The 22,141-nt window shown below is 51.8% G+C and overlaps 1 protein-coding gene across 2 annotated transcripts in view; it reads right to left on the reverse strand.

The window, feature by feature from the left end:
- TENT4A (terminal nucleotidyltransferase 4A) overlaps nt 1-22,141 on the reverse strand; it is a 612,157-nt gene that overhangs the window by 128,240 nt on the left and 461,776 nt on the right. The window contains exon 11 of one of the 2 annotated variants that reach the window (XM_069613719.1): nt 9,765-9,884. In XM_069613719.1, the coding sequence (XP_069469820.1) occupies nt 9,765-9,884 (120 nt within the window). The remainder of the gene's footprint in view (nt 1-9,764; nt 9,885-22,141) is intronic. The other variant, XM_069613720.1, reaches the window with a different exon arrangement.

Consider the following 22,141-nt stretch of genomic DNA (forward strand, 5'->3'; position numbering starts at 1 on the left):
ATGACAGTACATGATACAGCCGGAGAGCCATCTGGAAATGGAGGCCTTTGAGAGAGCCTTCCCCTGATTGACAGGTCCAAAGTTCACAAAAAGTTGTGACGTCTTCCGAAAACACTTTGTGCGGTCCACGTAAAACTTCAGCGCTCTAGCCACATCCAGCGAGTGCAAAGTCCTTTCAGCCGGCGAAGAAGGCGACAGGAAGAAAACAGGCAACACCAAGGGTTTGTTGAGGTGGAAGTCCGACAGCACCTTGGGCATGAAGGAGGGGTGTGTCCTGAGCACTACCCTCGTGTCGTGAAAAGTCAAGTACGGGGGCTTGCAGGAAAGGGCCTGGATCTCTCCCACTCTTCGTTTGGAGGTGATGGCCACAAGAAACGCTGTTTTCCACGGCAAGAACTTCAACGGAGCCGAGTGCAGAGGCTCGAACGGAGGTCCCATGAGCTTGGTCAGCACCACGTTGAGCTCCCACGCCGGGGCCAGAGCCTTCACCGGCGGGAACGATTTGAACAGTCCCTTCATGAATTCTTTCACCAGACGATGAGACCACAAAGATGTCCGCCCCGTGGTTCTGGTCGATCGGGAGATTGCAGCAAGCTGAATCTTGATGGACGCGTGCGCCAGTCCAGCCTTGGCCATCGTCAGAAGGTACGGCAGTATCTGGGGAGCCGTAATCCGTAGAGGGTTAATCTTCTGTGCGTGGCACCAGACAGAGAACCTCTTCCATTTGTGTCCATAGCATTTAAGAGTCGAGGACGCCCTGGCCTTTGCAAGAACCTCTCTGCAGTCGGCCGGTATGTCGTATCCTCCAAACTCTAGCGCTGCAGGAGCCAGGCCTGCAAGTTCAGCGACTTCGGGTCGTGATGGAGGATGGCGCCTCCTTCCCTGGAGAGAAGATCCGCGTCCACTGGCAGCTTGATTGACAGGGACGCTGACAAGTCCAGAAGGTCCGGGAACCATATCTGCCTCGGCCACGCAGGTGCGACGAGGATCATCCTGCACCGTGACCTCTTGAGCTGGTTGATGAGCCGGATCAGCAATGGCAATGGAGGGAACGCGTATAGAAACAGGCCCTCCCAGGGGAACGAGAAAGCATCACCAATGCTCCTCGGCTGGGGAAACCTGCTGGCGAACCTCCGGCACTTGGAGTTCGTCGCGAACAGATCGATCTGGGGTGTGCCCCACCGTCGGAAGAGGCGGTCCACTAGATCCTGTCGTAGTTCCCACTCGCGGCACGAGCGCAGCTCTCTGCTGAGCGAGTCGGCGATGGCGTTTTTTATCCCTGCCAGATGAAATGGCACCAGAAACATCTGGCCCAATGCCACAGATCCTGCGCCTCCTTGAACAGGGCTGGGGACCTGGTTCCGCCCTGCTTCCTGATGTAGAACATGGTGGTGGTGTTGTCGGTGAAGATCCGCACCACCTTGCCCTTGAGGGACGAAAGGACCCGAGGGCCCAAAACACTGCACGGAGCTCCAGGACGTTGATATGGAGGGACTTCTCCGTCGGAAGCCAAAGGCCTCTCGCGTGCAGATTTTCGGTGTGCGCTCCCCACCCTTCCAAGGAGGCATCCGTGGTCACTGTCTCCTGGTGGCCGGGGGTCTGGAAGTCCATGCCCGCCGTCAGATGCACGCGGGTGCCCCACCACCGGATCGCTCGTTGGAAACTCTCGAGTGTGATCCTCTCCTCGAAGCTGCCCGTCTGGATCCAGCGCGCGTCCAGGAACTCCTGCAACGGGCGCATCTGGAGCCTGCACAGGCGGATGAGATAAATGCAAGAAGACATCATTCCGAGGAGGGACTTGATTGACCTCACCCTGGCCGCGTCCGCAACCAGCATCCGCTGCACCTTGCCCAAGATGGCCCTCGTCCTTTCCTCCGACGGAGAGGCCAGAAGCAACACTGTCGAGCTTCGCTCCCAGAAACAGTGCGTCTTGCGCGGGCACCAGGTGGGACTTGGCGTAGTTTAAGGAGAATCCCAGGTCCGTGAGTAGTTGGACGGTCCTTGCCGTGTGCCCCACGGCGAGCTCCTTCGTCTTTGCTCGGATGAGCCAGTCGTCCAGGTAGGGGTAGACGTGGATCCCTCTCGGCCCAGCTGCGCCGCCACCGGTGCGAGGCACTTGGTGAACACCATGGGTGCCTACCTCAATCCGAAGGGAAGGGCTCTGAACTGGTAGTGACGCCCTTGGACCACAAACCTGAGAAACTTTCGGTGTCCCTTTAGGATGGGAATATGGAAGTAGGCATCCTCCAAATCCAACGACGACAGGATATCGCCCTCCTCCAGTTGACCCAGGGCGTGTTGGAGGGTGACCATCCGGAACTTCTGTGCCTTGATGAATTTGTTCAGTCGTCGTAGGTCCAGGATAGGACGCCATCCTCCCGTCTTCTTCACGAGGAAGTATCTTGAGTAAACTCCGGAGCCCCAAAGCCTCTTTGGGACGAGCTCTATGGCGCCCTTCTTGAGCATCGCCTTTACCTCCAAGAGAAGTTGAGGAACGTGATGTTCTTTCCTGGCCACAGGGGGGGACGCGCGGGCACCTCTTTAGAAACTCGAGCGCGTGACCCTGAGCTAGGGCGTCCAGCACCCAACTGTCGGTGGAGATGGACTCCCACACGCTGACGAAGCTCGCCAGCCGGCCTCCCACCGGCGAGGTTCGGTGGGGGTCCGACCCCACGGCCAGTTCAGTCCTGCTTCGACGAGGCTTTGCCGCCTTGTCCTCCTTGGCGACGACGGCGGGGTCCGCCTGACTTGCCTCGTCCCCTGTAAGCTTCCTGTGACGACGAACGGGCCGCTTGACGGTAGGTGGAAAATCTGCCGCTGGAACCTTTGGAGGCACCCTGTTTGCTGGAGAACCCCTAGAGCCCGGGCCGTCTCCGTGTCCGCCTTGATGGCTTGAAGGGAATCGTCCATTCTTTTCCCAAACAGGTTGTTTCCCTCGAACGGCATGTCCAAGACTCGGGTCTGCACGTCCTGATGGAAGTTTGTAGCCTTTCGCCATCCACGCTGCCTAAGGCACACGCCGTTGCCCAACTGGCGAAATCCAGTGTCAGCGATGTCCGTCGCAATCGTAATGGCGTGGTCCGACGCCACCTCTCCTTCCTGCAAGATCTCTAGGGCTTCCGCCCTCTTGTCGTCTGGTACGAAGACCAGCAGGGGGGCCAGTTTGTACCACAACTCCCTGTCGTAGCAGGCTACGATAGCCAAGGTGTTGGCCGCCTTAATCGTCGTCGCTGCCGACGAGATGACTCTGCGTCCCATCGTGTCTAATTTCTTTCCCTCGCCGTCCGGTGGGGAGGTCGACGTAGAGGCCGCGCCCCCCCCCCCCCCACTTTCTTCCTGGCCGCCGCGGAGACGACCGAGTCCGGGGTTGGCTGTGCCCGAAGGCACAAGGGGGCCGCGTCCGGGACCCGGTACATCTTCTCATACCGATCCCTTGTAGCCGGCGTTGTGGATGGGTTCTTGAGGAGGGTGAGGCCCTCATCCCAAATATCGTCCGGTAGAGGTACAGCGAGGACCGTCTTCCTCTTGGCCTCGCGCCGTTGATAAAGGAAACCTTCCTTCTTCTCTTCCGGGCAGAGCTGGAAAAGCTCGGATGCCCTGGCGATCATGGAGTGAAACGAGCCAATGTCGTCGGGCGGGGAAGCCCGGGTGGGAGGTGACGACGGGAGATCCTCGTCGTAAACCTAGTCGTCTGTACCCGTCGCGGCCGTGTCAGTCCCCGTATCATCCCCACGTGTCGTGGACCGGGAGGAGGGCTGAACAGGGCGCGATGGCTGAAAAGGAGGTGGAGGATGAATCCTTCTCTTAGGAGGGAGGGCTCCCAGAAGGGCCTGGCTCCGGGTCCCCCGTCGGGAGCGGTTCCTCCGTTGGTGGTAACGGCAGTCTCGTCCTTCTCTGAGCATAAGGACTGTATAGCCAACAAAATGGCCGCCAAGTTGTCTTGCGGCACTGGTTGAGGGGAGTCCGACGGGCGTCAGGAGCCCCGTCGGCACCCTCGACGTTCTCGTCGTCTCCTACGTCGGGGTCCCTCCCGACGGGCTGGTCTTCTTCCACGCCAACGCCGTGGCTTAAGACTTCGACCAGTTCTTCCTCAGAGGTTGAGGCCGAATCCACGACGACCTCCTGCCCCCCCTTTTTCTTCTCCGTCGGAGGTTTCACGGGGGATCCTGTCGATGGGCATGAAAGAGGACTCCCTCCGCGGTGGCAGGGAGACTCTGGGCCCCGAGGTCGCCACCACTGGTGTAGCCTCCACAGGCTGAGCCAGGGCCGCCGCGACTGTCTCGATAGAGGCCTTGGCCGGATGGATTAAGGCTTTCACCACCTTAGGTGCACACACCGCCTTCTCCTTGGGGGGAGGGTCACCGCCTCGCTACCCCTCCGATGGGGCCTTCGAGCTCGACTGGGGTCTCTCCAGGAGCTTCGCCGGGTGCTCGGCCTTCCTCTTACCCGAGCCAGAGCGTTGGCTCGTGGTTGATGGCGCTGGGGAGGATGCGCCCTGCCTGGCGCCCGTAGAGCCCGACCGTTCAGCGCTCCCGGTGCCAGCGGACTCGCGGTGCTTGGCCTTCTGTTGGACCCCCATCACCGGGGCGCCCTCAAAGGTGTTAGAAGACCGCTCGGACTACTTCTCGCCCGACGGGCTCTTTCCTTCCAGCCAGTTGGTGAGACGTTGATGGCGGTCCTTCATGGTCCGCTCCGACATATTGCCGCAAAACGCACAGTCCTTCTCCACATGCGTCTTGTCCTCATGTAGGCAGTAAAGGCAAAGGGAGTGTTCGTCCTCCTTAAAGACATTCTGAAGCTGGCATCCAGGGCAGACCCTGAACAGCTTTCCGGGCGTCGAGCTTCCCTTCTCCTGGGCCATGTCCGAGATGGGCCTGAGAAACTTCTGGAGTCCTCCAAAAGCATGGCTCGACGAAATCTTCACCCTTGAGGGGCGTAGACCAATCCGACACGGGTCCCCGTTGATCGGATGAAGAAACGGTGGAGCTTGAGGCTCTTTTGACCGAAAAAAGAGCAATTTTTTGAGAATAAAAGGTGAAAAATAGCACTAACGCTCGAGAGCAATAGCACGAGGATCCCAACACTTGAACGTGCGGTAAAAATCTGAAGATGGCTGCCAGAGGCGGGGCTTAGGTAGAGGGCAGTCATTGGCTGTGGTCAGTATGACGCAGAGATCAGTGATTGATTACTACTACGAAAGACAGATCAGAAACGAAACTGATACTGATTTTTTCTTTACCGAGGATTCCCAGCCTGACGACGGGGAATATTCATGAGCATGTGAATCCATGCCAGACCCCATGCTGGAGAACATGGTGACTGTTCCTGGTGCATCTTGTGCACTATCTTGTTGATAAGGGGAGTCCCTGACCATGTTATCCATAAACTGTTACCCTTGCATCGGTCCTGAGGGTACCTGGAGGCGTAATCTGGGCATTGTTCGCAAGTCCGGAGAATTCACAAGTCAGTTTCTGGGAAGCCCCATTCTGCAAAAACATTGGAGATGTCTGTCTTCGTTTAGTCGTCATTTGTACTCTGTGGGTAGAGTAATAATACTGTCTTCCCCTATAAATGTCTGAAAGGCCTTCAGGGCTTTTAACACTGCGAACAGCTCCAACAGGTTTATGTGGTTGGATGCTACTGTTGGGGACCAAACGCAGTGCGCCGTCTGCTGAAGGTGAGGCCCCCAGCCCCACCGTGCCCCGTGAGAAATGAGTCTGTAGTGAGTGGCTTCTACTGTAGGGGGTGGTGAAGGTATTCCCCTTCAAGATGTTCTCCCTCAACCACCACTGCAGAGAGAACGAGGCCTGCAGAGACAACCACTAGATTGTCCCATTGTCCGCTAGCTGGATACCATTGGCTGTTGAGCCACTCTTGCATGGGGCGCATGCAGAAATGTGCGTGAGAAAATAAATGCAGGAGGCCATCATTCCCAACAGTTGCATTGGCTTTGCGTACCGTCGCCTCTCGACTGGCCATATAGAGGGATCGGAAACAGCAGGCTTTGAAGCCTCTCGGACGGGAAAAAACAGGCATTCCTCTGTCTGAATCAGGGCCCCCAGAAATGGTTTGACTTGGCTGGGGGTCTAGGCTGGATTTCTTCTCGTTTGATAATCCCAGACTTAGATCCATCGTCTTCTGGGTGTTTGAGAGGCATTTTCCTTATGAATGCCCGGTTACAAGCCAGTTGTCTAGGTAAGGATAAACTGGATGGATTGCCTGCACATGTGAGCTGCTGCTTCTGCCAGCAACTTTGTAAATATCCTTGGGGCTGAGGCAATGCCAAAGGGAAGGACCTTGAACTGATAGTGCTTGTTCTCTTTCAAGAATCTTCAGTATTTTCTGTGCGCTGGCAGCATTGAACTACGAAAGTATGAATCTTTCATGTCCAATGTTGCCATGTAGTCCCTCGGTCAGAGGGATTACCTCTTGCAACGTTATAATTCGAAAACTTTGTGGTTTGACAAATTTGTTCGCTGGACGCAAGTCTAGCAAAGGGCACATGGTGAGATCCTTCTGGGGTACAAGGAAGTACACTGAATAACTACCCTAGTTTACCTGTAAAATGGGGAGGACTTCGATTGCGCCCTTTTCCTGCACGCTCTCGACCTCTTGCAGTAGGATTGTCAGATGTTCTGATGACAAACGTATGGACTTTGGTGGTCGGTATCGAGGTGGTCGGCTAAACTAGATACAGTAACCGTGGGCGACTGTCTTGAGCACCCACTGGTCAGAGGTAATTCCCTCCCATGCGTGGAAGCATGTTATCCGTCCCCCGACCGGGGAGGCATGGGAGGGGACCCGGATTTGCAAATCAATTTCTCATTGGAGGCCGGGGAGCTTCTAAGGGTAGTGCTTCTAACCCTTTCCTTACCACAGCAATGTCCTCTAGGCTGCTACTGGTTAGAGGCAGCTGACCTATGTCCTGAGCACCAGGTGTTACCCACTCCGTATTGGTTGTGTGGGGGAACGTGGATAAGATTGTCCATGACAGGAGCGGCGAGAGCTACCACCTTGCTGCTGAATAGGCCTTTCAGTTATCTGGTTCAAAGATTTCAAAGTCTCATGTTCTTTCTTCGCAGTCTAGTGCCTCATCTATAGCTTCACCAAACAGGTTGGATTCCTCCACTGGTTTGTTGATGAGGGATGCCAGAGTCTCTGGTTTGAACCCCGAATTTTTCAACCATGCGTGCCTCTTCAAAAGGGTAGAGTTCTCCCTGCTGTCTCTGCAGTATCTAGGGTGTTCTTTAGAATATTATGATTCACCTGCTTCTGCTCTGCCAAAACCGGCAGCAGCAGGCGTAACCATGTCAGTTCAGGGACCTCTTTCAGGCCTTCCTGAAAGATTCGACTTAACGTCGCTGAACCTGGCCAACGACGTAGTATTGTTGGCAATTCTGATGTAATAGGCTTCTGCAGTGGTGACGCGCTTCCCCAGGGCTTATAACTTCTTGCAGTCTTTGTCCAGTGGTGCCTCACCAGTGGACGTGGGTACTCTTGCTCTTTTCCTAGATGTAGTCCCCACCAGGGAATCTGGAGTGGCATGTCCCTGAATGTAGAGGGTCTGTAGGTGAGGGGCAAAAAAGATTCGACCTGTGGGTTGACAGCCCTTGTTTGTGATGGTGTCAGCAAAGAAGGGGCGATACACGATTTAATGGAGTTCAATAAGGGTATAGTCTGGTTTGCAAGTGGTTTCTCTTTCAGAATATACTCCACGAAGTGAGCGTCTTGCACTGCTTCTTGGGTAGCAATCTGAAAACGTTCTGCAGCCGTCTTGAGAATAGCATTAAATGCCAACTGGTCATCTGTGGGAGATTCCCGTCCGATAGATGCAGGAGGATCCATGCATAATGTGTCTGGACCAAGGGTATTAGTTGGTGACAGCCATGGTGGATTATCCACTGGCTGCTCATCCCCCAATCTGGGGCCTGGTCAATAGGGTCCTCAAGGGGATCATCTTCTTGGAAATAAGGGTCCCAAGGAACCTCTTCTGGTTCAGTCAGGTCAAACACCTCCTCATGAAGGGAGCAGGAGGTCCTCTGAAATTTAGACACAGTAGGGTAGAAGTCTTCCTCATTGCACCTTTTAGGTGTGGTAAACTAGAAGTCTACGAATGTTGAACGTCTATTCATACACCCTTCAAACCCATCTCTGGTCCATAAGTATGAGCCAGACGTGGTTGAGGAGGTGGGGGGTGATCCTCTTGGTGATCTGAGTGTTTAGACCATCGAGATTTATCAGAGATCTTAGCCAGGGGCTGGGGACCTTCAGAATAGTCTTCCTGCCTTTCTCGGCTTGTGTACATGTCTTTTGACCCCCGTCCTTTGGCCCATTAGCCACCAAAACTATCTTTGCGAGGCTCTCACGGTTGTGTGGCGTTTCAGGGAGGGGTTTCAGCTGTTCTAGCAGCTTCGCCGTAGCTTTCGACATTGCTAGCACTTTCTGAGTCGGGTCACTCTTAAGAGGCGTCTCGACAGCCTTATGAATTTTGATGCTGACGCCTTTGAGAGTGGAATGCCCGGATGCATGCTGTTTACGTGGTTGCAGGGAGGGCTGCCGACCCTGTGGATTAGCGGGTTCAAAGAAATCTGCTTACCAGTTGGCGTCTGACCGTCCCGACTAGTCCATTTAGGCAGCTCAGGGGTTTGCGTGTTTACCTTTGTGAGTGGGTTGTGCGTCCCTGCGCTGGGATGTACACTCCCATAGTAGAACCGCCTGTCAGAAGCTGGTGCCAGAAGACTTGGCGCATGGCTGCTCCGAAGATAGGTCGATGGCATCCGTGTTGCAGCCACGGCTGTCGCTACGTTTCTCGTCGCTCTCGGCCCCTGCGGTGGCGGGGTAGCTACCCTCGGCCTGCATCATGGCATAGGCCGCCCAGAGTATAACTCAATGGTCTTTGATCGTCTTAGGACGCAAGAGCTGGCAAGACCGGCAGGACGCCTCGTGGTGATTGAGGGAGACACTTCTTGCACCTCTGGTGTGTGTCCTTCTAGGGGTACTTGCCTTTACAAGAAGTGCAACATTTAAAAAGGTGTCCTCTCCATAGCTCAGGTATAAAGACAGCAAAACCAGACAGGAAAAGAGGGGAGAAGGAAATCCATTCTTGAAACTAAATAGAGTCCCGGACCCCACTCTCCATACTGTGTAGGTCGGGCAGGAGAGCTAATGCCACACGGTCGACCGGAGCACCAGTCGTCTAAGTCAGGAGTTATCTTCTGTGGTGGTAGTCAGGTAGTCAATCAAGGGGACGAATTTATAAAAATGTTACGAGCTCTGCATAAGGCAACCAGCTAGCTGGGTGGAAAAAACAATCTTAGGTACCTTGAGGCGTGAGGGATTTTGGGTACACTACATGTCACATTAGGGATAGTGTTACAGGCACGCCCATGTCGATGTCCCCTTTCGATCCTCGAAAGACAAGATGCAATACTCCGCAATTACCACTAGATGTCAGACTATATGCACAGCATGTGATTCCAAGCAGATTCAACAGCATCAGCAATATATATCCTGCAACTGGAATGTTTCATTGAGGCAAATATTGTTACCATATCAGAAGATCGTCCCCCCTCACCTACCCCCCCCGAGATTCAATGCGCTACAAGTTAATTGATTTCATCATGCTGACCAGAGGGTAGATCCCTTTACAAGGATATGTTCTAAATACAAAATAAACATTTGCAAATTCCATGGTACAAAACAAGTATAGCAAATAAAAATCGTTAATAAATGACAAGCAAATGAAACGTTTGTGAAAAACTTACTGTTTCAAAATCGTAAGGCTGGATCAACGGCACTTCAGTCCCAACATCATTCACTGAAGGAGAACTTTCTTCTGTTCCAGGTTGCGAAGAAACAGATCTTGATTCATTTGGTGTAACCTGCTGATAAATGCAGTAGTTATAAATTACCAGAGAGATGAAATTTGTAGGTCAACTGGTCCAATTCACTAAACCTCCGATTTAATGGCAGCCAAATTTTATTGCATTTCAGTTATTTTTAGATTTTGATAGGTCTCCCTCATTAAATTTTCCCAACATCAATTAAACAGTTTATTTGGATGCATAATTAGTTTCATAAATTAAGCTAAATACAAATGGCACTGTACCTTGGAGTTACTATATTAAAGAGTGAAAAACCTTGGCACACATACAACTTTAATAACGCATGCCGTTAAATGAGTTTTAACAAAGACGGAACTATCCACATACATCAACTACTGCAGCTATGGAGCGCAATTATGCCAACAAGCAGCATTTCGGATGCGCTCCACAATCCAGTTAAGATTTGAGTTTTTTCTGCCACACTGCAGTCAATTGCTAGTGGACCTGTTGCGTCAGAAAACAATTTGAATATCCTTTTGAAGACTGGTGCCTGACTTTTTGCGAGGAGGGAGACTGAAGTCCTCTAAAATGTTACAACTCACTTTATGCGTTGGGGATCGCTGCCATGATGCCCAGTAGGTGTTGGCACCACCTGGCCGAGGTCACTGCTCTAGGAAGTGCATAGTGGCCCTCTTGATGGCCATAATCTTGTCCTCAGATGGAAATGCCTTCTCAGAGCTCATATCCCAGATGAGGCCCAGGAAGGAGTTAGGGAGAATTCTCAAAAATGTGCTAATTCCCTCTACCTTCGAGACCCCCAGCAACTTTGCTAGATTTTGAGGACTTTTTTTTATCCTGGAGAGAGCAAGACCCTTTTTCCCCACTCATGTATTTTATGTGATTGTATACACCATTTCTTTTTGGTTATGGAGTCTGACAAACTCCATAGGCATCTTTCACAATTGTGTCACAAAGCACCTTTAGTGCAGTGACACAGGGAAGTCTTTCAGGTTTCCCAAGGTTTAAATACCTTCTCTGGGATAAACGACTGTTTCCCAGAGCAGTAGAGTGAAATTGACTACTTCGCATTGTACTTACTAGACCCAGCACACCCCATTGAGTGCTGGAGGGGTTACTTAGTATCCCCTGTGTCTAAATGCTCATGTAACATCGTATGTGTTAACCTTTCCTCTCGGGTTGGCTGGTGGCAGTGGTTTTGCAATGAACTACCATGATTTACCCAGAAGGTAACCTGTTCGCAGCTCCGGTAACGTTAAATCGCGGGAGCCATGTTTTTCAAAATGGTGCCAAGCACCCTTTGTTAAAATGGTCCCCTGTCTTTTTTTGCCTTTTCTTTGTGGAAAGATTCTTCGAGTTTTTCTCTGCGTGACAAACCAAGTTTGGTCGCCGTTTATACGCCTTTGGCTGGCTTCAGGAGTGAAACTCACCTCAAGCGCCAGAGTGTCTGGGGTAGGCAGGAAGTGCGTGAGGTGCCGAAAACTCCGTGCTTAGTCTCCTAGGAGACCCAAATGACTCTGACGATTGGCTGACTGCCTGGCAAGGACAGCAACCCTGCTGCAAGGCTGGAATGAATGGGAGAGAACTGAATAAAAGGAGTCTCTTGGCTTGGAAGGCAGTCTCGACCACTGGACGAAGGAACCGAAGATGAACTTTAAGAGGACGGCTGCTGCAACTCCTGGACCATTGGTTTGCCCGGTGAAGCCCTGCAGCAGGTCCAAATCACCAGGTTTGCATCGACAGAAGCCCTGCAAGGAGGACTTCTCCCTTTGAGTTGGTGGGACCAATCAAGTAAGCCACCTGGACACCCATCTCGGAGCTGGTTGAATTTCCTCAGAGTTGCTGTCGTAGAGCCAGGGAGAGGGACACCAGATTGTGTGTGTTGCTTGTAAGCTGGCCTAAAGCTTTTGGAAGATCCTCCGGACTCCCACGAAAAAGGACTGACCAAGCCAGAGCCCCCCCCTTAGTGCAGAACCTCCGATGTGAGGAAAGTCCACCTTAACAGCGAGGAACCGTACTTATTGCTATTTGCAATACCGCAAGGAGCTGAAACGCGAACCAACCACTGAAAGTAAAGATTGCTGGTTGCCAGCTTTAACTGTGCCAATACAGTGCAGGAGCACCCCCACCCCCCCCAACATCCTCCCTCTTGTCCCCACGACTGAGGCCCAGGAACAGTGAGATCTGCAGAGCTGTAAAGGAACAGAAGTCTTCAGCTGCATCCTTTTCTTCTTTACTAAGGTACTGTAAAACTAACCTAAGAACTTACCTCTTACTGTGGAAGTGCTTGTAACTTCTGCAACTCACAAGTCTAATCAGCTTGTGGCCCTAGATTTGATTCTTCTTTTTACCAAAGACTCCTAAGAACTTGTGCAAAGACTTTTCCATTTACTTACCTGAAATGCTGCATCCTATACAAAGACTTTGGCCTTTTGACTTTGGCTTAGCCTATTGAATTGAATGACTCTTCTAAGTGCTATCTGAAAGTATTTGCCCTGCCTATGAATATTTGTAAATTCTTGTGTTCCAATAACCCTTGCCTTTTACTTAGTTTTTAAAGAGTATTCTGAATGCCAACAGTAAGGTATTAATGTCCCCAGCACCCTTGTTACTGAAGTCACCTGTGGGTGTAGGTGGTGACTGTGGGCCATTCCAAAAGGGCCTGGTCTGACCCAGAAACTCATTGTACAGTATTGAAGTATATTTGTGTTTTACTGTTTGATTGCTCCCTTCCGAAGAAGGCTTTACAACAACTGATAAATTATTGTTTATGCAAGAAACTTTGAGTGTAAGTTTATTTGAATACCTGTAACTGAATCCTTGTGTAACTCCACTACAGCTCACATTCCCCTCTTGAGATCAGCCTGGCTGCTTAACAAGCTACCAAAACTGTAGTACAAGCTTACACCAAAGGTTGGGTTGCAAATACCTCAGTTGTTTGTAGTGTTCCCAAAGGGCACTGCATACAAACTTTGGCTAACAGAAGGTGAGGCTCTGCGTGGGTTGCAGCCGACACTTGAGGTTGATAGTAAACCCCAGGCAGTGGAGTGTGTTCATAAGCAAAAGTGTGGGTAACCCCCTTCGGGGATCTCGCCCTGATGAGCCAGTCATCCAGGTACGGGTAGACAAGGTGGCCCTGAGGAGGACTGCCACTGCATTCACAAGTCTGGTAAATACCTTGGGGGCCGAGTTGAGGCAAAATGGTAGCACCTTGTACTAGAAATGTCAGCCCATGACCCTGAAGCGTAGGAAGGAGCAATGAGGCTGCCACATCATAGGCGTCCTTCAGATCTAGGGAGCACATCCAGTCTCCCTTGTATAGTGTATCCGCAATGAGCGCTGGCGTAACCATCTTGAATCTCAGAAGAGATTGAGTGTGTATAGGTCCAACACAACTCTCAAGCCAGCTGGTTTTGTATGGCGAAAATCCTGGATTAGAAGCCTAATCCTCTCTAGGAGGCTGGTACTTCTTCCACTGCTTGGCTCTCTACGAGTGACCAGATCTACACCAACAGAGTTGACGTCCCAATCTGTGGGAGGGGAGGAGTGTGAGGTATTGGTAGGCAGAACCCCCTGGATACTACAGAGAGGGTCCAGTGGTCTGCAAAGTTCTGACGCAAGAAATGCACGTGAGGCAAGCCTGCCACCCACTGGAGACACGTGGACGTGAAGGGACGAGTCATGCTTTTTTTCCATCTCAGGCTGCGCAGAGGGAGACTGAAAGAAGCCCTTGCTTCCCCGTCCAACCTCCTTTTTGTTGCTTGCGCCAGTGCCAACAGGGCGAGTGGTCAGGTTGTCTCTACCTGTGTTCCTGGAATCCCCAGAACCCGCCAAACGTCCACCCCTTGGGCATGGCCTTCATCAGGATGAAGAATTCGCAGTTTGCAAGCTGTTTTTAAAAAATCTAATTCCTCGTCAGTGGAAGAAGTCACTACCCTCGAACGGAAGGTCCAATATGCAATCCTAGACGTCAGGGTTAAAAACTTAGTAGCCCGAAGCCAGGCCGTCCTCAGGTCTGTGGCGCTACAGATGGACCGGCAAGAGGTATCTATGTGGCCCATGTCCATGTCCTGCGCTACCAGCCTGGATTATCCTAGACCCTGCCTTGAAGCATGCCTGACTCTGCACCTAAAGTTCTGGCAGGAAGTCCGCTATTTCCCGCCACAACCTCTGGTTAGCGACTGCCAGGATGGCATCCGCGTTGGCCTGATGTAGGTGCAGGGAGGCGTTTGAGTACAGCTTCTTTCCGTAAGCCTCCAAGATCTTCTCCTTGCCTAGCAGTGCCGAGGACGAGTTGGCAAAGGACAACTGAGGCTTAGAGGAGAGTGACGCTGCAGCGATCACTGAAGAATGCGGCTGTGGGTGCGTTGATAAGAGTATCCCCTTCCATCTGTCTATACTTGGCATCAAGACGCTGATTGACAAGTTGGGCCAAGAGTGGCGTGAGCAACCCCTTCTTGGCCAGAGCCACAAAGTCCTTCTGCATCAGGATACCAGTCTTGGTAGGGGGTTTTAGGGTGAGGACTTCTGCCAAGACCGTCGCCTCAGGCTGCTCTATCTCAGGTTGACCAAGGCCAAGATATTCTGCCAAACCTGCAAACCTGTTGTGGAAGGCCTTTGCCAACAGCGTTTCAGGGTCCTCCTCCTGAGTGTCAGGCTGGTCTGGAGGGGGAGGAGGGGTGCTGGGTGCCATGGACCGCCTGAGCTGTAGGAGGCAGGGGAGCTGCAATTGAAGGAGCCGGCACAGGCAGCTGGGGGCTGTGCTGCCGGAGCCATGGGAATAATGACTATGGGCACCGGTGTAGTGACAGGCGAGGGGGAATGTGGGATCAAGTCCCTGACTGCATCCTGTAGGATGCCCTCCCTCCCCAATCACTAGAACCCATCTTGCCGGGGGCCTTCCTGTGAAGGCACCCGGCAAAGGCACAGGCCTGCCTGTGCCCCCACTCCACTCATTAGGTGGGCAGGAGCACAGCCTGCAACAGCAGACGAGCAGGAAACAAACGCTGTGACCCGCAGCACGAACAAAGCAGCATCTTGCCCAGGTATTGAGCTGTGCACCGCCAGCATCCCTCATACCCACCCCATCTCCCCTGTGGGCCATCCACCTCTGCCGCATTGCCATACCCCCTGGATGAGCTCCACTGTGCCCCTCCGCACCGGCGACTTCTCCGTCCTAACACGAGGAGCAACCAAAATGGCAGACGCATTTTGTGTTTATGCCGGTGGCTTAGCAGCAGCCAGGCCTTGCCACTGACTGGCGCGCCGCTCCAGCAACGAGGAATGCCGGAAGGCGTGAGCCGGCCCTTCCTGCGAAGGCACCCGACAAAGGCACAGGCCTGTCCATGCGTGGCCTAGGGGCCGCTGCCGTTCGCATCACACCACCTTCTTGCCTCCCCAACCTGCAAGGATCATCTCCACTCACGCTCCAGCCGAGCAGCCCGCAGGCCAAGAAAGTAAGGCAATGCACAATGCTGCCATAAACTACTGCATATTTGAGTAAATCCCTTCGAACAATCAATGCAGACGCTCCCCGATTGAATAGTCTACCCATTCCTGTTATATCGGCCTACAGCCGCCATACCATAGTACCACCCCATGCTCACATGCTATGCCATGACTCACTACTGATTGCCTGCAACCTGTGCACCATGGATTGCCTGCGCCCTATGTACTATTGATTGCCTGCGCCCTATGCACTATTGATTGCCTGCGCCCTATGCACTATTGATTGCCTGCGCCCTATGCACTATTGATTGCCTGCGCCCTATGCACTATTGATTGCCTGCGCCCTATGCACTATTGATTGCCTGCGCCCTATGCACTATTGATTGCCTGCGCCCTATTGATTGCCTGCACACCCGTACTCCAGCCCACCCACAATACTCACCACACTAGGCCGATTGCCCGCCTACACTCTCCCACACCAAGGCACCACCCCAACATGGCCTCAAACCTGTCCACTGGTACACACATCCCACCATGCTCACAAAGCATTCCTCCAACGGCATTCCTCCCCGCACTCATTATTGGCCAGCCTTACCATGCCCCCACTAAGATCTCCTTGGCCCGAGCAGAGCCGTGCCACTCTCCATACAAACAGCTCAGGCCCACTCCACCCATCCTGCCGTACACCTAAGGAACCAAATACTCGGATCCCGCTCCCACAAGATCTCCACCGCAATGGAAAAACACCTGCACACAACCCTGCCAGGGTCCCCTCACACCACCTCATCCACACCCAGCACTCCTACACCTACCACCATACCTGTCACTATCACAACTAAACCCAAATCTCTCCATAACCCAACACCACAAACTCAATTCGCTCTCATCAACGCCAGATCTATGCAAGCCCACGCCACAGAAATTCAAGACCTCATCACTAACCTAGAGCTTGATGCCCTAGCCATCACTGAAACCTGGTTGCATGAAGCCTCCGGACCCACCATCTGCCAATCCCTACCACTAGGATACACCATCCTCCGTCAGGATAGACCCACCAACAAAGGTGGAGGGGTGGCCCTTATTGTTAAAGAATCGCTCAAAGCTAGACAAATCAAATCCGCCACCTCAGACCACTTTGATGCACTCTCGGTAAAAATCTCCTTCTCCCCCAACACCATCACATTACACCTAGTCTACCGTACCCCTGGCCCTCTGCTGGACCTTCCAAGCCACTCTCCTACACCTCATTGGTAGCAACCTCAAAACTAGCTCCAGAGCCATCCTTCTAGGAGATTTCAACCTTGGCTTCAAGGATCCCAAAGATAAAAAAGGCAAAGCCTTTGCCAAATCTCTTCCTGACCTGGGTTTCATCCAAAAAGTTGACAGCCCAACCCACATCAAAGGTTGCATACTAGACTGGCTAGTCGATCACAACGTTGGTGCGGACATCAGCTCCAACACTCCTTGCCCCTGGACCGTCCACCACCTTCTGCACTTCCTCATACCGGCCAAAATACCACTACATCTAAACCCTATGCCTGCCACTCTAGCTAGATCCAAAAAATGCTCACCAAAGCAAGAATCCGGACTCCCCTTCTTTAAGCATCAGCCCTTGCACAACCTCTACCGAATAATCCCACAGAATTGGTTAATCTCTACAACTCAGTCATCAAAGAGGTAGTTGACAGCAATCGCCCCACTAGAAAATAAGAGCCAAAAATACCAAGCACTCAAACTCTTGGTACAATCAAGACCTACTTGACTTAAAAGCTCAAAAAAGACAAGCCATGAAAAACTGGCAATCCAGCCCCTCCACCCTCACTAGAGAATCATAGCAGTCAATCGCCAAACAGTACAAAAATGCCATAGCCACAGCCAAAGCCACTGCCTACAATTCCAGAATTAATGCTAAATCCCAATCCAAGGAGTTATTTGCCATTTTCAATGAACTTACTGCCCCCCCCCCACGTCTACACATCAGACCGTAAAGGATGAAAAATGGTGCAACATCCAACACGCTATGCTAGCTAAAATCAACCTACTCCAAGAGAAAATTAAAACCAACCTCAACAGCCTACCCAAAGCCTCACCACCTACTCAGAATGACACCAAGCCTCAAATCTCCCCCGCCGCAGACCCAAATCCCGCCCACACCCTTTACTTTCAGAGAAGTAACCATCCCTGAAGTCATAGATATCGTGAAGCACCTCAAACCTTCGCTATGCAAAGGCGATATTTGCCCTGCTATCAAGGACTGTGCTGTATCCCTAGCACCTTTCTTTACAGCCTTCATTAATGCGTCACTCACCTCGGGCACTGTACCCTCTTCCCTTAAGGAAGCCTGGGTTCGACCACTGCTAAAAAAAGCCCACACTTGATCCAGACTCCAACAATTACAGACCAATCACCACCGTGCCATTCCTTCTCAAAATTCTTGATAAAGCAGCTTACCTACAGATACAAGCCTACTTGGAATTGCACAACATCCTGGGCAAGAGAATCGGGGTTTCGCCCACGGCACAGAATCAGCCTTGCTAGATTTAAAAAAATCAGCTCCTAGAAAACATGGACAAAGGTACAGCCGCGCTTCTCCTGCTCCTTGACCTATCAGCAGCGTTCGACTTGGTCGACCACAAAACACTAGAACACCACCTCATTAACTCTGCCCACTTCTCGCACGAAGCCACTACATGGATAATCTCCTTAGAGGGCTGTGCCATGAGGGTCTTCTCAGACCAGGTATCGGCCACTCCCTCGCCCATCAGCTGTGGAGTGCCTCAAGGCTCATGCACCTCGCCAACCCTCTATAACCTCTTCACCCTACCATTATTTAATGACCTGGAATCTCTCGGCATAACATTCACCAATTATGCCGACGACACACAAATCCTTCTCCCTCTATCTGGTGACTACAAGAAAGACCTCAGAACACTACAACAGACATTTGCAATCATCCAGGCCTGGATGGCAGCAAACGGCCTATGCCTTAACGGGGATAAAACGGAACTCCTAATTGTAGGCCCCAAGGGAACCCTAAAACAACTGGACACCAAATACAGCAATTTCAGCATTGAAAACACGATCATCCCAGTCTCAGCTGCAGTGAAAACACTCTGAGTCTTTGACTCCATGCTCTCCATGAATAGACAAGTCAGCTACATCTCAGCAGCTCACGCTACTAAAATCATCAACGCGGTAAAACCCTACCTCTCTGCCAAGAACTGTCAACATTGCCAGAGCCACCATAGGAGCCAAACTGGACTATTGCGATGTCCTTCTGCTAGGTACTCCTGCCAAGAACATTAACAGGCTATAACGTGCACAAAATAATGCTCTCCGAGCTGCTCAGTATCCCCAGGAGAGAGCATATCTCCCAGACAAGATGCCCACTGGCTCCCTGTCAAAGAATGCATATTGTTCAAGGCGTTCACAATCACACACAGATGTCTTTCCCAATCAGCGCCCCAATACCTAGCTTATCGGATACACCCTGCACAATCACTCAGTCCCAAGCGAGAACTCTACTCTGACCAACTCACGGTCCCTGTCTTTAACAGAGCCAAAGCCGGCGGTACTAGCTTTGAAGTATTTGGCACCAAAATCCTGGAACCTACTAGCCCCCCAAACTCAGGAAGAAAACATCACTCCTAGCCTTTAGAAAGTCGCTGAAAACCATATTATTCAAATAACTTTGTTCCACTGTAACCAAGGAACTGTATCGCCTAATATGTATGACCCCGAACGGGAACTGTACACTGCTTTTTGCCTGCACCCAAGTGAATATGACGTAACAGCGCCACGATGCCCTAGGGCAGTTGCATGCTTTATAAATGGAAATAAATAAAATAAATAAATCTTCGTCTAGGTAGCAGGGGAAACCTTCCCTGTGCTGCTGATGGATAAACTGTAGGCCACATACCTGGTTGACAACAGTCCCACCTTGAAACTCGTTCACCTGCCTACTCTGTTCCTAGGAGTGGCATTGGACATGCAGCCATATTTTCTGGCGCAGCAGGCATTTTGTCGAGCTGCGATCAACGTGCCAAAGTTGTGGTGTATGGCTCTCTGGGCATGGCCTCCTCCAAGACTCTTGGTGGTGGAGCATAAGGCCTACCCTGCACCTCAGGTCTAGGCCTGGAATGCGCATTGCCCTCAGCATTGTCACCGGTAGTAACAAAAGACAAAGCTAGAAGTTGGGGGAAGAGCGCGTAGCATTACATGGCCGAAGCAAAACCCAGGAGTGCTGGTGAAATCGGCCCGTTCCAGACGAAGCAGAAAAGGGGACTGTGGAGGGGCGTTGGTGGGAAGAGTCAGGGTAGCGCATGCTCCCAGGCCCGCACCCCTGCACGCTTCTAAATTTAAAGAGGGAAGAAGGTTTTTTCTGATGAAAAAGGTTCCGTCTCCCGTCCCTTGAAAGGGACAATTACTTCTACATCCCGTCCCGTTTCCTCCATACTGTATGGCCAATTACCACTGTGGTGGAGAGACTTGCAGCTTTTAGGAAACCAGGTTTAGGCCCGCTTCACCAAATGCACATCTCACCTGGCATCTAAGCAATAGTGCTTGCAGAAGGCCCATGGGATGGCCGAAGTGGCCACCTTGCTGATTGTTTGCCATGGCTCTGACCGCATGAGTAGGCAGGTTTGCTGGCAACTTTCATGCACTGCACCTCCTAGGCTTCCTTGATGGCCAAAACCATCCACCTTGCCATTGACGCACGACTCCCTTGTTTTGATCCTCTGAAGGTGATCAACAAGGCATCAGTTTTGCGGAAGCCCTTTGTCGTGTCAAAGTAAAGTTTTAGCTCTCATCGAGACAGCGCAGGACCTTTTCGGCTTCATCCAGCGAATTTGGGAAGAAAGTTCAAAGGGCCATTTCTTCATGGAGATGAAGATCCTACTTTTGGGAGACCGGAGTGGTGTTGCCAAAGCAAACGTGGTATATGGCTCAGCAGCCACCAGGACCTGCATTTCACTAATCCTGCGGGCTGAGGTAAGGTCCATCAAGAGCGCAGTCTTAATAGTGTCCAATCTGATGTTCACAGAAGCCATGGGCTCAAATGGTCTATGGGCCAACACTGTCAGAAACACATTGAGATCCCAGACCGGGTGTGGACGTGTAACAGGAGGGTATTATCTGGTTAATCCTGCAAGATGCCTTTTGACCACCGGGTTGGCGGGGCCAGAGTTACTATATGCACTTACGGCTGCCAGGTAGGTGCAGCACATGTCCACCTGCACACCGGAGTGTGCCAGATGTGCTGAGGAGGACATCAAATGGTCGAGGGTGCACCATAAGGGGTCTATGCCCTTCTCCTTGGCCCAATGCCAGAACCCAGTCCATTTGCTTTTATACCGACTCCTAGTGGATGCACTTCTTGCCCCTTGATGATGTCCAAATTGTCCTATGACAGATGGAGGTGCTGCAGGGTTATGTGCCAAGGAATCAGGCTGCTGGAGCCAACTTCTCTGGGGAGGGGTGGTCTACCACCGGCTCGCCCTCCCCCTGTTGGGATAGTATTGGCTCTGGCCACACTGGGAGGAGAACTGGTGGTTGATTGGAAAGCCTAAGAGCTCTGAGAACCATGGTCTGGCCGGCCACTGTGGTGCTATCAAGATGAGACGCAGTCACCCCATCTCCCTGACATTGCAGATGACTGTATAAGGGGGTGGGTGCGAATCCATATGCCCACATGCCGTCCCACTGAATCTGCAATGCATCCCCAGGGAAGCTGTGCCTTGACCAATCGCGGTTGCAAACTGGTAACACCTCCTGTTGGTTCAGGTGGCAAATGGGTCTACCTGTTGCTGACTCCATTTGTTGAATCTCTCCCTCAGGACCCTCTCGTTCAATTGCCATTTGTAAATGTTGATCGCCAGCCTGCTGAGCCCGTCTGCCTCTAGGTTGGACTACCCGGCAGGTGGATGGCAGAGAGCGATAAGTTTGCTAGGGCCTATTCCCATATGTAGATTGATAACCTGCACTGAGGAGATCTGGTGAACCTCTGTTAAGGTATTAACATGCAGTTGGAGCTGTCAGTCTGAACGCAGATCAGGTTTTTCCGATAACCAGAAGGAAGGTTTTCAGAGCTAGCCATATAGCCATAATTTCAAGCCAATGCATGTGCCTGTCCTGCCTCAACCATAGGTTGTGAACACTTGGTTCAAAGTGGCTTCCCAACCCTCAAAGGGATGAATCTGTGGTAATGGCGTATGTCGGTTGAGGTTTCAAGAATGGCCTGCCTGCCAACATGTTGGTTGTTGCACTCAACCACAACAGGTCCTGGTGAAGGTGGTGTGGTATGCCGACTAGAGCTGCTTGGGAGCCAGTCTCCCGATTCCAGGAGGCTGAGAAATGTAGCTGCAGTCTCCTCATTTTGAGTAGTGAGTGGCACAGCCAGGAGGCAAGCTACCATTATTTTGAGCAGGTGCTGGTACCACCATGCTGAGGTTACAGGTCTGCTGAGAAAATTCCTTGTGGTGTTCCCGATTGCTGTGATCTTGTCTTCCGAGAGGAAGATCTTCTCTGCCCTTGTATCCCAAATTAACCCCAGGAATGTTAAAGACAGTGTGAAGTAAATGCGACTTCTTGAGGTTGATCGAGAACCCCAGATCGTATAGCATGTGCATAAGTGCTGAAGCTGTGTGGTGTACTCCCTTGGATGACTCCACTCCGACAAGCCAGTCGCAGAGGTATGGATAAAGGTGGTGGCTTCCACCCTGAGCAGAGCTGCTACCTCATTCATTAACCTTGTAAAGACCCTCGGGCCGAAATGAGGCCAAAAGGGATGACCTTGTATTGGATGAAAGCCCATGATCCTGAACCATAGGAAGGACCAATGGGGCTCCCAA

The sequence above is a fragment of the Ambystoma mexicanum genome, chromosome 5p (genome assembly GCF_040938575.1).
Source record: "Ambystoma mexicanum isolate Mex_15411 chromosome 5p, UKY_AmexF1_1, whole genome shotgun sequence".
Lineage (NCBI taxonomy): Eukaryota > Metazoa > Chordata > Amphibia > Caudata > Ambystomatidae > Ambystoma > Ambystoma mexicanum.